We start from the raw sequence: 18,128 nt of genomic DNA on the forward strand, positions 1-18,128 counted from the left end.
AGTGCATTAATTCATCCATTATTGAGTCAGGGTCTACAGGACAGACTTCTGCAGGTGGTGGTTGACATCTCAGCTAATGCTTGTAATCCCATGCTGAGATGGGCAGATCACTTGAGGTTAGGAGTTCATGGCCAGCCTGGCCAACATGGCAAAATTCTGTGTCTATTAAAAATGCAAAAATTAGCTGGGTATAATGGCATACACCTGTAATCCCAGCTGCTTGGGAGGCTGAGGCAGGATAATTACTTGAACCCAGGAGGTAGATGTTGCAGTGAGCCAAGATCATGCCACTGTCCACCAGCCTGGATGACAGAGAAAAACTCCATCTCAAAAAAAAAAGCAATAACCAATAACTATTTGTTTTGTTGTTCTTTTGTATTGTTTTGTTTCAATTTCATTCTTTATTTCTACTCTGATCTTCATTATTTCTTTTCCTCTGCCAATTTTGGATTTGTCTTGCTCTTACTTTTCTAGTTCTTTAAGATGCATTGTTAGGTTATTTGAAGTTTTCTCCTTTTCTTTTAAATGTGGGCACTTATACCTATAAAATTCCTTCTTAGTACTGCTTTTGCGGTATCCCATATGTGCTGGTATGTTGTATTTCCATTATCATTTGTTTTAAGAAATTTTAAAATTTCCTTCTTAATTTTTTAATTGACTCACTGGTCACTGAAGAGCATATTGTTTAATTTCCATGTTTGTATAGTTTCCAAAATTCCTTGTTATTGATTTCTAGTTTTATTCCATGTGGTCAGAGGAGATATTTGATGTTAATTTAATTTTTTGAATGTTTCAAAACTTGTGATCTAACATATATAGTCTATCCTTGAGAATAATCCATGTGCTCAAGAGAAGAATGTGTATTTGGTAGCCATTGAATGAAATGTTCTACAAGTATCTATTAGGTCCATTTGGTCTATAGTGCATATTTAGTACAATTTCTTAGATTTTCTGTCTGGCATATCTGTCCACTGCTCAGAGTGAGGTGTTGAAGTCTCCAGTTATGATTGTCGGTATCTCTCTTTCTCTTTAGCTCTAACAATGTTTGCTTTATATGTCCAGATGCTCCAATATTGGGTACATATATAATTCTTATATTCTCTTGCTTAATTGACTCCTTTTTCATTATATAATGACATTCTTTGTCTCCTTTCATAATTTTTGTCTTGAAATCTATTTTATCTGACACAAGTATAGCTACTCTTGATCTTTTTTGGTTTCTGTTGGCATGGAATCGCTTTTCCATCCCTTTATTTTCAGTCTATATCTTTAGAGGTGAACTGTGTTTCTTGTAGGCAACAGATCATTGACTCTTGTTTTTCTTTTTTTCAAAATCTATGCAGCCACTCTGCGTCTTTTTATTGGAGAGTTTAGTTCATTTACATGCAGTGTTATTACTGAAAGGTAAGGACTACAACATTTTAGTGTTTTCTTGTTTTGGGGTTTTTTTTCCTCCTTCTTTCCTTCATGCCTGTCTTTCATTTAATAAAGGTGATTTTTTTCTGGTGTTATGATTTAATTTCTTGCTTTCTAATTTTTGTATATCTTGTTGTATGTTTTTTATTTGAGTTACCATGAGACTTGCAAAAGTAATGTCTTATAACCTATTATTATTATTACTTGAGACAAAGTCTTGCTTTGTCGCCCAGGCTGGAGTGTAATGGCACAGTCTTGGCTCCCTGCAACCTCCGCCTCCCGGGTTCAAGTGATTTTTCTGCCTCAGCCTCCCAAGTAGCTGGAATTACAGGCACCTGACATCATGCCTAGCTAACTTTTGTATTTTTTTTGTAGAGACAAGGTTTCACTATGTTGGCCAGGATGGTATTGAACTCCTGACCTCAGGTGATCTGCCTACCTTGGCTTCCCAAAGTTCTGGGATTATAGGTGTGACCCACTGCACCTGGCGCACTTTTAAACTTTTTGTTTCTATTTATATCTTATTGTACTGCCTATATCATGAAGATCTGTTATAGATATTTTTGATTAATCCTTTTGTCTATTTAATAGTTTGTACATCATAATTACAATGTTATAATATTCTGTGTTTTTCTTTGTTCTTACTATTACCAGTGAGTTCTGTACCTTCAGATGATTTGTTATTGCTCATTAATATCCTTTTCTTTCTAATTGTAGAACTCTTTTTGGCATTTCTTGTAGGACAACTCTGTTGTTGATGAAATCCCTCAGCTTTCATTTGTCTGAGAAAGTCTTTTTTTCCTACTTCATATTTGAAAGATATTAATATTTTTGCCAGATATATTATTGTAGGGTAAAAGCTGTTTTTCCTTCAGCACTTTAAATATGTCATGCCACTCTCTCCTGGCCTGTAAGGTTTTCACTAAAAGTCTGCGGCCAGACATATTGGAGCGCCATTGTATATTATTCTATTATTTTCTCTTGCTGCTTTTAGGATCCTTTCGTTACCCTTGACCTTTGGGAGTTTGATTATTAAATGTCTTGAGGCAGTCTTCTTTGAATTAAATCTGTTCTATAACTTTCTTTTATTTGAATATTGATATCTTTCTCTAGGTTTGGAAAGTTCTTTATTATCTCTTTGAATACACTGTCTACTCCTATCTCTTTCTCTACTGCCTCTTTAAGGCCAATAACTCTTAGATTTGCCCGTTTGAGGCTATTTTCTGATGTTGCAGGTGTGCTTCACTCTTTTTTTATACTTTTTTCTTTTGTCTTTTCTGTTAATTTCCAAATAGCCTGTCTTCAAACTCAGTAATCCTGCTTGAATAATTCTGCTATTAAGAGACACTGATATTCTCTTCAGTATGTCAATTGCATTTTCCTACTCCAGAATTTCTGCTTGATTCTTTTATTATTTATTTATTTATTTATTTTTTGAGACAGAGTTTCGCTGTTGTTACCCAGACTGCAGTGCAATGGCATGATCTTGGCTCACGGCAACCTCCACCTCCTGGGTTCAAGCAATTCTCCTGCCTCAGCCTCCCGAGTAGCTGGGACTACAGGCACACACCATGCCCAGCTAATTTTTGTATTTTTAGTAGAGACAGGGTTTCACCATGTTGACCAGGATGGTCTCGATCTCTTGACCTCGTGATCCACCTGCCTCGGCCTCCCAAAGTGCTGGGATTATAGGTGTGAGCCACTGTGCCAGGCCTATTTTATTTTTTGAAATGGAGTTTCATTCTTGACCCCCAGGCTGGAGTGCAATTGCATGATCTTGGCTCACTGCAACCTCCACCTCCCAGGTTCATGCGATTCTCCTGCCACAGCCTCCTAAGTAGCTGGGATTACAGGCATGTGCCAGCACTCCAAGCTAATTTTTGTATTTTTAGTAGGAACAGCGTTTCACCATGTTGGCCAGGCTGGTCTCAAACTCCTGACCTCAATGATATGCCCATCTCAGCCTCCGAAAGTGCTGGGATTATGGGTGACAGCCACCGCGTCCGGCCATGCTTGATTCTTTTTAATTATTTCAACTTGTTAAATTTATGACAAAATACTGAAATCCCTCTCTGTGTTATCTTGAATTTCTTTGACATTCCTCAACACAGCCATTTTGAATTCTCTGTCTCAAAGGTCACATATCTGCGTTTCTATATGACTGGTCCCTGGTGCCTTAGTTTACTTGGTGATGTCATGTTTTCCTGGATGGTCTTGATGCTTGTGGAAGTTTGCCTGGGCATTGAAGAATTAGGTATTTATTGTAGTCTTCACAATCTGGGCTTATTTGTATTTATCCTTCTTGGAAACACTCAAAGAGACTTGGGTGTTGTTATCTTAGCTGTATCTGCATTAGGGTGCCACCTAAACCCAGTAATGCTATGGTTCTTGCAGACCTGTAGAGGTACCACTTTGGCAGTCTTGGGTAAGATCTGGAAGAATTCTCTGCTTTACCAGACAGAGACTCTCATTCTCTACCCTTACTTCCTCCCAAATGAATGGAGTCTCTCTCTCTCTGTGGTGAGCCAGTGTTTTTCTTTAATGGCTAATCCAATGTGATGAACTAAGAAGTCTTTGCCCACCTCAACGTTACAATGGATTCTCCCTTATTTTCTTCTGGAACATTTAAAGTTTTAGCTATGTACTTTTAGAGTCTATATTCCACATCAAGATAATTTTTGTATATGATGTGAGATAAAATTTTGTATATAATGTGAGATAAATATTGAGGTTGATTTTTTTTTTCCAGTACTGGTGTCTGGTTGTTCTAACACCAATTGCTGAAAAGACCATTCTTTCATCAATTGAATTACCGTGGCAACTTTGTTGAAAATCACCCAACTCAATATATATATATGGGCCTATTTCTGGGTCTTCTATTATGTTCCATTGTTCTCTTTGTCTAACTTTATACCTATCTTGATTATTGTGGGTATTTTTTTTTTTTTGAGACAGAGTTTCGCTCGTTACCCAGGCTGGAGTGCAATGGCGCAATCTCGGCTCACCGCAACCTCTGCCTCCTGGGTTCAGGCAATTCTCCTGCCTCAGCCTCCTGAGTAGCTGGGATTACAGGCACGTGCCACCATGCCCAGCTAATTTTTTGTATTTTTAGTAGAGACGGGGTTTCACCATGTTGACCAGGATGGTCTCAACTCTTGACCTCATGATCCACCCACCTCGGCCTCCCAAAGTGCTGGGATTACAGGCGTGAGCCACCGTGCCCAGCCGGTTATTGTGGTTTTATAAATTTTGACATCAGGGAGTGTAAGTCTTTAACATTGTACTTTCCCAAAACATAATCTTCATTATTTCAGGCTCTTTGAATTGCCATATAAATTTAAAATCAGCTTGTCAAATTCTATACAAAAGCTTAATGAATTTTTATTGGAATCACACTGAATCCACAAAACAATTTACAGAGGACTGTCATCATAACAATGTTGCGCTTTTCAATAAATTAACACGGTATACCCCACATTTATTTGTCAACTCTAGGATTGCTTCGGAGTTTTCAATAAATAAGTCTTGCACACATTCTGCTAAATCTATGTCAAGTATTTCATGGTTTGTGATGCTTCATTTGCTAATTATTTGTTGCTAGTATACAGAAATACAGTCTATTTTTACAGAGTGAAACTTGCTAAATTTAGTTATTTGTTCTACTAATTGTTTTTGTAGAAGCCATGTGATTTTCTACGTACAAGGTCATGTCACATGTGACCAAGGTTTATTTTCCCTTTTAAATCCATATGCTTTTTTTTTTCTTGCGGTATTACATTGTTTGCTTCAGTACCAATGGGGGTAAGGGATAGGGTTGATTAAAAAAAGAGTATAAGAAAATGTTTTGGGAGGATAGAGTAATGGTTCTATATCTTGGTTGTGGTGTAATTTTATGAACATATTCATTTGTCAAAATTCACAGAACTGCTCATCCTTAAAATTATCTTTGAAAGAAAAAACAATTCACAGAACTATATACCTTTTTCAGGGTGAATCTTATTACATATAAATTATACCACAACAAACAGGCAAAACAGATCATTTAAGACAATACTCAAACTGCTCTATAACAGCAATTGTTCTCAGAGTTCCTGAAATATTTATTAGCAATTGTCAGAATTCCTTGTATATATACTCAAGTTTACTGTTTCAAACTACAGCTATCTAAACCAAAGCACAAGTCAAGTCCCAGATGTTATGGGATGTTCACAATGACACAGTAGATATACATCAACTACATTTTACTATTCTGTCTCTAATGAAAAATACAAAATAAGATTATTACAACTTAGTAAGTGATCATAACAAGGTTAATATTATTTACCCTCAACAATGCCTGATGAAAACTTCTAATAGATATTTCAATATAAAATTCCATAACACAAATATTTAAAAACATAATATGGTAAGATGATTGAAAAGAATACTATCTAGAAGATAAAATTACCTGTGTATCTGGATTTGAAGGAGTCAATATAGCAAGCAGCATCATTTTCTTTAATGCCCATCTGCTCTCCCAAAGACTTAGCTCCCATTCCATAAATGATTCCATAGCAAATCTGAAAGGGAGTCATCCAACAAATAAAGCTTGTAAGTACACAAAATGCAAATAAAAGAGTTCATTAGGATTGAAATTTTGGCGACCTTTTAATTTCACAGTGAGTCAAAAATGATTAGATTGCTTTTGCTGAGTTAGATTCACAGAGGCTGATATCCAGCAAACATCTTTTCTGCCTTTCAGCATTACTTGTTGAGAGAGAGAGGAGGGCAGGAGGGAGTATGGATGAATAGGTGTGTGTGATCTAAGGAAAAATTTATTTTTGACTATTTCTCCTTTATACAGCACTCTTTATAGTAACTTTTTACTCCTCACAGCACTTCATTAACTTCCACTTCAAGTGCCTAGGAGTCAGGGAAGAGAAGCATTACAGATGTCCCTCTCCTTGCCCTTGAACAAGACTTTAAAAATAGAAAGAGTAGGCTTTCATAACTTTATGACAGGGAAGACTTAATGGGAAAAAAAAAATATCTTCCTCACCTCACAGCCACCTAAAATGCCACAACTGCAGAATTCATTTCACTAAAATACAAATAAAAACTCAGGAAAATTTCGGAAGCAATGAAGGGAAATTATCTATAAATAGGGCATTAAAGAAAGTCTGATTTAATCATAAGGACTTCCGGGGCTCAAAGGCCAGCTCTACCATTCACAAAATGTATAATCTTGCACAAGTCACCTAACCTCTTTGTATCTTAATTTCTTCATCTAAAAAATGAAGGTAGTAATACCTACATCATGGGATGGTTAGGTTTAAATGAGTTATTACTTATAACTGTTTACAAAACTCACATAAAGCAAGCTCTGTATAAATATCATTAAATAAAATCTAAAAAGATAATTTGCTTAAAATAATTATCACAATTCCAAAAAACTTTCAACATGATAATAAACTAGCTAAAGTCCACCCCACTCCCACCCCTATGTTTTTAATATATTGAGAGAGGGCTTTTTTCCTTTCCTTTTTTTCCCCTACATTTTGTTTTCTTGTGACTCCTGTTTTTTTTTTAACTCATGTTACTTAGTGCTGTCTGAGATCTCAGCAAGGCTCAGGGATTAGGTGGTTTGGTACATGGTGATACAAACAAAAACTGGTATAGCATAAACACTATTAAATCACGTAAGAGTCTATTAAATAGAAGCAGCTATCTCCAGAGGATGTGTGTGTTGGATAGGAAGTCAGAGTGCCCAAGTTCTGGCATTCTGAATTTATTCTGGCTCTACCACTTATAGCTGCATGACCTTAAGCAAATTACTTTCTGTGTTTCAGTTTCCTCCTCGATAAAATGGTGATAATAATAATAATAGCTATCTCATGGGTTATGAGAATTAAATATGGGAATGTTATCTATTTTACCAAGGGTTTGATTCTTGCTAAATGCAGGACCCCTCTGGGGATTAAACAGAGCGGACAGAGCTGGCTTTTTAAATAGTGGAAGAAACAAGTGTTGGTGTAACCAGGTGGTGGTGAGAGGAAATATCCCATGCTCGATGAGCCAGTCAAGAAGTATAACTGTGAGGCTGGGTGCAGTGGCTAGCACCTACGATCCCAACAATTTGGGAGGCCAAGGCCAGAGGATCACTTGAAGCCAGGAGTTCAAGACAAGCCTGGGCAACAAATTGAGACCCCATATCTCAAAAAAATACAGCTGTGAGGAACTAAAAGTGTAAATGTGAAAGAAAAACAGCAGGATCTCAGAGTACAGTGGTATGCATTCACCTCGGCCAGCAATCCTACTGTCTTGCAAATGGTATCAGATTTCCCACAGGTTATGTGGTAAGAAAGTATCAATGTTAATCTAGGCCTAGGAATGGTATAAATGTGGCCTTTGACTTACTCTCTGCCCAATAGTTATTCAGAGTAGAAACTAATATGGATCTATTTCAAAGTTACAAAGGCAGCATGAAGTTTCATAAGTGGATTAACTAACCAATAACTTCAAGAGCTAAAAAGCTATCAGATATTCACTATAATCTACAGCTCAGCAATATTTTTTCAACAAACATTTGGAGACCACCTTCTTTACAAAGCGCTATGCCTTGATGCTAGGAGAAAATATAAAAATGAAAATATGGAACTTTACCTCAGAACACTTGAAGACTAGAAGGAGGTTTCTTAAATATACATATGTACACGCCTGCTGGTGTGCATGAACACATACACACTGACCATCACCAACACCACGACACCTACTGAGTACCAGGCACTGTGGCTAGCCATATAATGGCTTTAAATGCATATGGTTTTCCTAACAGGAAGCAGCCTCAGATCTCAGTCTTTCTGGTTATTTCTACTGCCTCCACAAAAGAAAGTATAACAAATACCATGAAATAAGCTCAGATGAAATGTGCTTTGAAAGATCCAAAGATGGAGAAATGGTTTCTCAGTTGCAAATAATTGAGACCATTTTTAAATTCTTTGAGTCCCTAAATTCTTCTCCTTCATATTAAGCATGTTCACTAAAATCACCTGCTTTGCCTGCTGCCTCAGATCATCCCCAACAGACTCTGGCTCAATCATCTTCCATTCTGCTGCAATGCTCCTGAAAACATCAGCTCCAGAGTTTAACACTTGAATGAGACGACGATCGTGGGATAAATGAGCCAAGATCCTCAGTTCAAGCTGAGAGTAGTCAGCAGCCAGTATTAAACCACCTGAAGTAGAAGTGATTTCAGAAAAGCTAGTACAAAGTTCTCTATCACACAACCCAACTTCTATATCATATAATTGAGCAGGATGACAGAAATTTAGGTCTAACTTAGAACTTTGAAATCATATGTCAAAGTTAAAACCTTCCTCTTAATATGATGTAATTCAGCTCTGTATCTTAGGTCATTTTTTTCCATGTAGCTTTCAAGTATGTATAATATGGGTGAAGCCACCCCTGACATGTGCCCACTGTGGAGTGCTTTCCTCAGTGTTCCTAGAGCACCCAGCACATAATCCAAAATGGTTCTTTCATGCCCCTCTTATTTTGCTCTGAGTCCTTATGAATAGGAAGCTTAATTTTCCTTTTCTTTCTACAGAAAATCTTGCATAGTTGCTGGTATATAATCAGCCTTTAACAAACGGTTGTTGAATGAATTAATGAAAAAACTTGTGTCCAATGTGTGCAAATGTTAAGTGGGCTGGAGAGAAATGTGTGCCCTGCTTTGACAATAACAAAGTCATTAAATGAAAAAAAAATCAAGCAGTCAACAGCTGAGCAAATTATTAAAAGGATTAAAATAATTTACCTATAGATTAGAAATGGGTAGATTAGATATGCATGACAAAACAAAAACAAACTTAAAAAAATACGTCAGGCGTGGTGGCTCATGCCTGTAATACCAGTGCTTTGGGAGGCTGAGGCGGGCGGATCATGAGGTCAGGAGATCAAGACCATCCTAGCCAACACAGTGAAACCCTGCCTCTACTAAAAATATTTTTTAAAAAATTAGCCAGGTATGGTGGCGCATGCCTGTAGTCCCTGCTACTTGGGAGGCTAAGGCAGAATTGCTTGAACCAGGGAGGCAGAGGTTGCAGTGAGCCGAGATCACACCATTGCACTCCAGCCAGGGCAGCAGAACAAGATGCCATCTCTAAATAAATAAATAAATGTAGGGTCAAAGAAAAATTAGAAAAAATATTTGCAACTGATATCACAAAGAATTCATTGCCATTTCATAAGAAGAGTTTTTACTTGTGGAGAATAAGATGAACTATAAATAAGAAGTTCAGACATACTAAAAACAAAAGAACCTTAAACGTATTAAAGAATGCTCAACTTCATAAGAGAAATGAAAAGTCTACAGCAAGAAACAATTTTTCGTCAGCTGTATTGCAAAAATTACAAAAGTTGGGCAACACTCTGTGATAAGGTTGAGAAGAAAAACACTCATATGTTGTTACTGAGAAGTAAAATGGTAACCTCCTCCCCATTAGTTAATGGGGCAATTTAACAATATCTATAGAAATTAAACAGGTTTTTACTCCATGACTCAGCAAACAAGCCCACAGATTGCTGCACGCACTATCTGCACACAGTTTAAACTGTTTTTTATTTAAATGTCCTTATTGATAAGCACAAGTCTTTAGTATAGAAACATTACATGAAAAAAGCAAGGTACACAATAGTGTATACAGAATGCTAATTCTGTGTAAAACTAGGGAAATAAAAAATTATATATCCATCTTTGCTTATTATCTGCATAAAGAAATACTGTCAAAATATATTAAAAAAAACTCATACATATACTAACCTCTAAGAGTTGGGAAGGATAGTAGATGATAGGGAAGGAAGCAAAGCTTCCCAATACCCATCTTTTATATCATGTTGATTTCTCAACATGTAAATTAATAACCTATTCAAAAATAGAGATAAATACTAATTTAAAATACAGGTTGAGCATCCCTTAATCCAAAATTCCAAAATCCAATATGCTCCAAAATCTAAAACTTTTGAGCACCAACAAGATGCTCAAATGTCACGCTCACTGGGGCATTTCAGATTTTGGATTTTTGGATTAGAGATGTTCCATTGGTAAAGATAGAGTAAATATTCTAAAATAAAAAAAAAAAATCTAAATCTAAAACACTTCCAGTCCCAAGCATTTCACATAAGGGATATTCAACCTGTAAATGACTACAACTTTGGTGAACTTCCTACCACAACCATAAAATTGGACAAATTATATAAAAAAAAATTCTCAGATGTTAGACAACAAGCCAGGCAGAACTATAATCACTGAGAAGGGAAGGAAACAAGGTGAGCCACACAAAGGTCTCAGGGATCTGAATAGAGGCACTTTCCAGAATCTGTAGCAGGGAAGGGGAGCTGAAACACAGCACTGTATCTCTCTCTGAACGAAGAAAACAGAGTCTAGAGTTTGGGCCTTTGAGGCAGCTGGAATTTCGAGAGAAAAATGGTGTGCATAAACGAAGCACCAGAAATAAGCACAGGAAACCCTTTGGATTTTTGACCAAATATTACATTGTGCAGGAAGAAAGTGCAGGGCACCAGGCGAAGAACACACACTGAAGAAATGACTATTACTAAAGGAAGAACAAACACTGCATAGCTTTTAGCTGAACAAGTAATTCAACAACAAATTCTTTTTTTTTTTTTTTTGAGATGGAGTCTTGTTCTGTTGCCAGGCTGGAGTGCAGTGGTACGATCTCGACTTACTGTAGCCTCTGCCTCCCAGGTTTAAGCGATTCTCCTGCCTCAGTCTCCTGGGTAGCTGGGATTACAGCTGCACACAACCACGCCCAGCTAATTTTTGTATTTTTTTTAGTAGAGACAGGGTTCCACCCATGTTGGCCAGGATGGTCTTGAACTCTTGACCTCGTGATCCGCTCACCTTGGCCTCCCAAAGTGCTGGGATTACAGGCGTGAGCCACCGCACCCAGTCCAACAACACATTCTTGAATGCTGAGAAATGACTAAGCTCTAACAAGACTGAGAAGAGATCTTATTAAACAGCTTCAGCACCAAGTAGACTCCAAAAAGGCCACACCTTATGAACAGGAATAATCTAGCCCTAGAGTGCAGGCTACTCTAAACATTTGTTAGCAAAGCTTCAAAGGCCTCAAAAGGACCAAGCTGATGTGAAAGTAAACTGTCTGACAAAAGAAAACTTTACTTCAGTATTTGTTAATTTAGTGTGCATTGTGGCTTTGTATAATGCACTACCATGAATAACAAGAATCAATTACATTTTACAAAAAGCAAAAGATCTTCAAATAACCTACCTGATATGGTTTGGCTATGTCCCCACCCAAATCTCACCTTGAATTGTAATAAAACTCACATGTCAAGGGCAGGGCCAGGTGAAGATAACCGAATTATGGGGGTGTCCCCCTATACTGTTCTCATGGTAGTGAGTAAGTCTCATGAGATCTGATGGTTTTATAAATGTGAGTTCCCCTGCACAAGCTCTTGCCTGCCACCATGTAAGATGCCCCTTGCTCTTCCTTCATCTTCCACCATGATTGTGAGGCCTCCCCAGCCATGTGGAACCTTGAGTCCATCAAACCTCCTTCCTTTGCAAATTACTCAGTCTCAGGCAGGTCTTTATTAGCAGCATGACAATGGACTAATAAACTACCAAACAATTACCTATTGACTCAATAGGGTAACCTGTCTAACAGTATCAGAGATTAATCAAATTTCAAGTATTTCTTTTTTGGCTTTGGAAGAATTGTCCCATAACAGAGAAGCTGCTTAATTAATATTCTGAATAGGTTTTGTCTCAGTGGACTTCTAAATTTATAAAGAAAATACCATTCTTAGCTTACAAAATCAAACTAGTGGCACAGATATTTTGGAATCTTTTACATTTATCAAAGAAGACTTTCAAATAGATAAAATAGCTTTCATCATATAGTCAATAGTCTGGCTTTGTCATTAAAAACTTATTTTTTTTTAGAGTTTTAAACAGGAGTCTGATGTTTCCCTATTTCTTCATTCCACTATATGTATAGAAAAGATTTATGCTCAGTTTCCTAAATCAGATCATCAAAAGGGTTATAACACAGTTAAAATTATTTTATGTAAATGTACAAATGCTGAGTCATCACCAGCTTAAGGAGCTGCTGAAAATAGAAAACAATGAATGTAACAATCTTGCGTACTCTGTCAAAGCTCACTGTTTGATTTGTGAGAGTTTTCCAAAGATTTACTGTACTCCAATATTTTCTTGAAACAGAAGAACACTTGCCACATATTTTGTAATCAAAGACAAAAAGAACAATGTGATTTATGTTTTTTGACTGATATCACAGCATATATTTGAGGCTCCAAGAAAGGAGCCTCCAAGAATGTGCTTGTGACCTAGCTAGACAGGTATGAGAATTTATTTGGAAATGAAAACTTTTTATAAAACAAATCAATAACGGGCTGGGTGCAGTAGCTTACACCTGTAATTCCAGTAATTGGGCAGGCCAAGGCTGGGGGATCATTTGAGCCCAGGAGTTCCAGACAAGCCTTGGCAATACAGTGGGAGCCCCCATCTCTTCCAATAGTAATAATAATAACTTTATGCATTTTTCAAGTATAAATCAATATGCAGTATATTTAATTACAATCAACATGTTATCTAAACTGCAAATATTAAAAATTTTTTAAATGCTCTGATGCTGATAAATTTAGAGTTGCTTTTTTATTTATAAGTAACAGTCCTTTGAATTTGACATAATGTTAGGAATGGCATCCTTAATCTGAAAATTCAAAATCCAAAATGTTCCAAAATCTAAAACTTTCTGAGCACTGACATGATGCTACAAGTGGAAAGTTCCACAACTGACCTCTTGTAACAAGGCAAAGTTATAACTTTGTTTCATGCATAAAATTTAAAATATTGTATAAAATTACCTTTAGGCTATGTCTATAAGGTGTACATGAAACATAAATTTCATATTAGGACTTGGATCCCATCCCCAAAATATTGCATTATGTATATGCAAATATTCCAAAATCTCAAATACTTTTAGTCTCAAGGATTTGAGACCAGGGATACGCAACGTGTCATAACGAGTAACATAAGAGTTGGTAAATTTACTTAACTTGTACAGACATTGTTTTGTAATGGATATTTCTGCTTCAAAGTCAAATTAATGCTTCGGAGAAAAGATGAACCAGCTTTGTTAATACAGATGCTTTTTTTTTTTTTGAGATGGAGTTTCGCTCTTGTTACCCAGGCTGGAGTGCAATGGCGCGATCTCGGCTCACCGCAACCTCCGCCTCCTGGGTTCAGGCAATTCTCCTGCCTCAGCCTCCTGAAAAGCTGGGATTACAGGCATGCACCACCATGCCCAGCTAATTTTTTGTGTTTTTAGTAGAGATGGGGTTTCACAATATTGACCAGGATGGTCTCGATCTCTTGACCTCGTGATCCACCCGCCTCGGCCTCCCAAAGTGCTGGGATTACAGGCTTGAGCCACCGCGCCTGGCCGCTATTTTTTTTTTTTTAATGAGTTTCTAAAAAATAGAAAAAGACAAAAAAATGAGTTTCTGGTACTCAATTCAGTTACTGGAATTTTCTTTTTCTTTTTTTTAAGATAATGTCTTGCTCTTCTGCCTAGGCTGGAGTGCAGTGGCACGATCATGGCTCAGTACAGTCCCAACCTCCTGGGCTCAAGTGATAAGGTATTCAGACCTCAGACTCCTCAGTAGCTGGGATTACAGATGCACACCACTATGCCTAGCTAACTTTTTAACTTTCTGTAAAGATGGGGTCTCCCTATGTTGCCCAGGCAGGTTGTGAAGTCCTGAACTTAAGCAGCTTTCCTGCTTTGGCCTCCCAAAGTGCTGGGATTACAGGTGTGAGCCACCATGCCTTGCATGAAATACTTTAAAGTATGTTTGAAAAAACATGGGCATGTGATCTACTTTGTCAAAATATAAGTTTTATAAAATCAAGCATACCCTGCTTTATTGCACTTCACTTTATTATGCCTCACAGATATTGCAGTTTCTTTTAAAGAAATTAAAGGTTTTTGGCAACTCTGAGTGGAGCAAGTCTATCAGCACAATTTTTCCAACAGCATGTGTTCACTGTGACACATTTTCTTAATAGTAATGTTCATATTACTTCAAAAACCTCTCATGATTACCTGTTATGGTGATCTTTGATGTTACTATTATTACTATCCATGAACGATACTCACGTAAGAGTGAACTTCATCGATCAATGTTGTGTGCGTTCTAACTACTCCACTAACTGGCTGTTCCCCCCCCCTCTCTCAGACCTCCTTTCTCCCCTCTCTCTCTCTCAGACCTCCCTATTCCCTGAGATACAATATTAAAATTAGGCCAATTAATCACCCTACAATGGCAATGGCCTCTAAGTGTTCAAGTGAATGAGAAAGTCACATCTCTCTCCTACTAAACCAAAAGATAGAAACGATTAAGCTTATTGAAGAAGGCATGTCAAAAGCTGAGATAGGTTGAAAGCTAGGCCTCTTGTGTCATACAGTTAGCCAGGTTGTAAATGCAAAGGAAAAGTTCTGGAAGGAAATTAAAAGTGTTACTCCAGTGAACACATGAATAATAGGAAGACAAGACAGACTTATTGCTAATATGGAGAAAATCGGAGTGTTCTGGATAAAAAGTAAGACCAGCCATAACATCCTCTTAGGCCAAAGTCTAATCCACAGCAAGGAGGCTCTGAGGTACCCTTCAGTATGTCAACAGTATTTTCCTACTTCACAATTTCTATGAAGGCTGAGAGGGGTGAGGAAGCTGCACACAAACAAAACAAAAAACTGATCTATGCGTTTTAAGAAAACTCCATTGCCCTCCAGCCTGGGTGACAGAGTGAGAGTCCATCTCAAAATAGAAAGAAATTACCATACACCACACAGAGCTTCTGGGGACTCTCTTGGATAACTGTGATAGAATTTTGCTTGCTGACAGTTCAGACATAAGCAACACTAAAAATTGCCTAGCAGGACACATCATCATAGTTCGGAATTTACCCTTGGCATATAAGTTTCTGATGGAATTTAAATAAATTCAGATGGTTAATTGCACTCACTTGGACCTGCCAGCTGATGACAAATAAAAGAACAAATATGTATACTAAGAGTCGGGATGATCTGCAAGTTACATCACCACTTCCGAATGTCTTGACAACAAAAGGTTTACGCCCAGAGTACTGAGTTGAGGTCAGGCAGAATGAGAATAGCCTTAGGGGCCAACCCCATGCAATAGGAAGCTGCAGTACAGAAAAAGGAACAGATATAAAAGCAAACAAGTTAGAAGGAGAGACAAAAAAATTGTCCCTTTAGAGGTCAAGAGAGAAGGGAAATTGAAGAAGGAAAGAGTTGATTAACAGTGACAAATGCTGTAAAGAGCTTAAAGAGGATGAAGACTGACAAAATCAACCGGACTTTGCAAAGAAGTTTACACTGACGTTAGAAAACATGGTTTCAGCAGACTGCTGCTGCTGAGCACACACCACAAAAGTTTCCCACAGAGCAGATCGTGGAGAAGATGACTGCTATAAACCTGGCAGGACAAACAGAAAGGTGGGCTTCACTGTAGACAGAAAGATGGAGGGATGAATGCATGCTCTAAGTCTCACTGAAATTTCAGGCTTTTAAAAACATTCTCACAACAATGAGAAGCTTCAAAGCTATCAGCCACCTTACCTGGGAAAGGCACAAAGGCATGTCGCATGCTAACTGAAAATGGCATTCCTCTTTCTGCAGCTCTCTCCTCCATCTGTGCTTGGCATCCAGGGTTCAGGCTCCAACCCTTCTTAATTTTTCCTCTGTGGTACAAACTACATCATCAGCTAAACATAAAGCAGTCTCAAATATATGAAAAAGGTCTAATTTTCAGCAACATCAGTATTTCCAGCTAAGAAATAGAATAAAAACCTTATCTGAGAGTTGGGTGTGATAGCTCACACCTGTAATACTAGCACTTTGGGAAGCCGAGGCGAGCAGATTGCTTGAGCCTAGGAGTTTAGGACTAGTCAGGGCAACTAAGTGAGACCCTTGTCTCTACAAAAATTAGCCAGGCATGGTGGCACATAGCTGTAGTCCCAGCTACTCAGGAGGCAGAGGTTGGAGAATTGTTTGAGCCCAGAAGTTGGAGGTTGCAGTGAGCTGACGCACCACTGCTCTCCAGCCTGGCAACAGAGCGAGATTCCATTTCAAAACAAAACAAACCTGAGAATCACTTTAAAGCTTAACAAAGATACTAGAATTCTTTCAGCAAACATTCAATTAAACATGAAGTAGCTTCTTTACACATGGACTCAGGATTCAAAATGGTCTAGGACAGAAATGGGTATGTCTGAAACATAAAATTAAACTAATTTCATTTATTTGTCTAATAAGCTATTTTGAGCCATTCATACTTACATAAAGTTTATTAATACAGACCAGAGAAACAGTGCCTACCTGCCCATGGGAAGTAGGCCTTTGCCTACAGCTTGAGAAGGTGGGCTTTCTCCTACTAGTGTTGGCATTTTGATTTCAAAATCTCTTGGTACATTCTGAATATTTGGTTCTGTAAAGGTTATTCGTCCTGAAATTAAGCAGAATAAAGACATAAAATTAGAAAAAGAAATCTGGTTATTTAATGGTATTCACATTTCTGGATTATCTTAAAAATACAGACTCTATCAATGCTGAACTAAAATAAATTTATATTTAAATACTTTTCATCATGTTCATGTGTCTAAGAATGATAAAATAAGTCAAGACCATCCCAAAATAAATGAATATATAAATTGGCTACAATATTATGTTTTACATAGAAAATCCCACAGTGAGAAGTAATCTGATAAACTGAACTATTCCTTGAGTATCAGATTTCAGCACTATAACATGTTAGCAGTCATATATAAGTAAAGAATAATCAAATGGATCTTAGGAGAAACAACCACTGAAGCTTCTTAAAAGCCCATCACTTTCAGACATCATCATTTTTCTTCATCATCATTATAATTCATCAAGAGAATCAACAATAGTACTGACTAGAAGTATTGAATCAAATGGAGACTTGAATCAGGTGGTTAATAGTAAATTTTCCAGTGAATAGAAAGCTTAAAAAAAAAAAAAAAGCTTATGAGTCTGGCCAACATAGTATAACCCCATCTCTACTAAAACTACAAAAAATTAGGTGGGCATGGTGGCAAGTACCTGTAATCCCCAGTTACTTGGGAGGCTGAGGCAGGAGAATCACTTGAACCTGGAAGGTGGACATTGCAGCCAAGATCATACCACTGTATTCTAGCCTGGGCAACAGAGTGAGATTCTCAAAAAAAAAAGGTTGTAAAGCCTTTATTTCCCAAAATATTTTACAGTTTGTGTACTTGTTTCAATTTCTCTAAACATGTAAGTACCACTCCAAAAAAGCTGGAGTAATTTTGTCAGTGTGATTTTTATAACACTATCAGGAATACTAAAACTCTTCATTGTAACAGGCTGACTACTAGCTATGTATAACTCCATCACCTTCTGATAAATCAGACGTTTTAAGTGACTTGGACATTGTTTTTCTGAATGATCCCCTGATATTATGTCTTTGTCATTTAGCTTTTAGCACAAAATTTGTTCATAAGCTTTTATATAATTGTTGTCATTAAATGGCCTGTTCAATGTTACAAAGCTAACAAATAACGGAGGAGGGCATTCGAGGCTCTTTTTACATCAGCA

General features: G+C 37.4%; 1 protein-coding gene across 18 annotated transcripts in view; it reads right to left on the minus strand.

The window, feature by feature from the left end:
- The window catches only part of LOC100402421 (DNA polymerase theta), a 126,241-nt gene that overhangs the window by 20,789 nt on the left and 87,324 nt on the right, over positions 1 to 18,128 (minus strand). For 13 of the 18 annotated variants that reach the window (XM_078352040.1, XM_054246056.2, XM_035274070.3 and 10 more), the window contains 4 exons: positions 16,869 to 16,995; positions 16,110 to 16,243; positions 8,445 to 8,629; positions 5,864 to 5,975 (listed from right to left, as the gene is read on the minus strand). In XM_078352040.1, the coding sequence (XP_078208166.1) occupies positions 5,864 to 5,975; positions 8,445 to 8,629; positions 16,110 to 16,243; positions 16,869 to 16,995 (558 nt within the window). The remainder of the gene's footprint in view (positions 1 to 5,863; positions 5,976 to 8,444; positions 8,630 to 16,109; positions 16,244 to 16,868; positions 16,996 to 18,128) is intronic. The other 5 variants (XM_078352042.1, XM_078352041.1, XM_035274065.3 and 2 more) reach the window with 2 other exon arrangements.

Source organism: Callithrix jacchus, chromosome 15, assembly GCF_049354715.1.
Source record: "Callithrix jacchus isolate 240 chromosome 15, calJac240_pri, whole genome shotgun sequence".
In the NCBI taxonomy this organism is placed as follows: domain Eukaryota; kingdom Metazoa; phylum Chordata; class Mammalia; order Primates; family Cebidae; genus Callithrix; species Callithrix jacchus.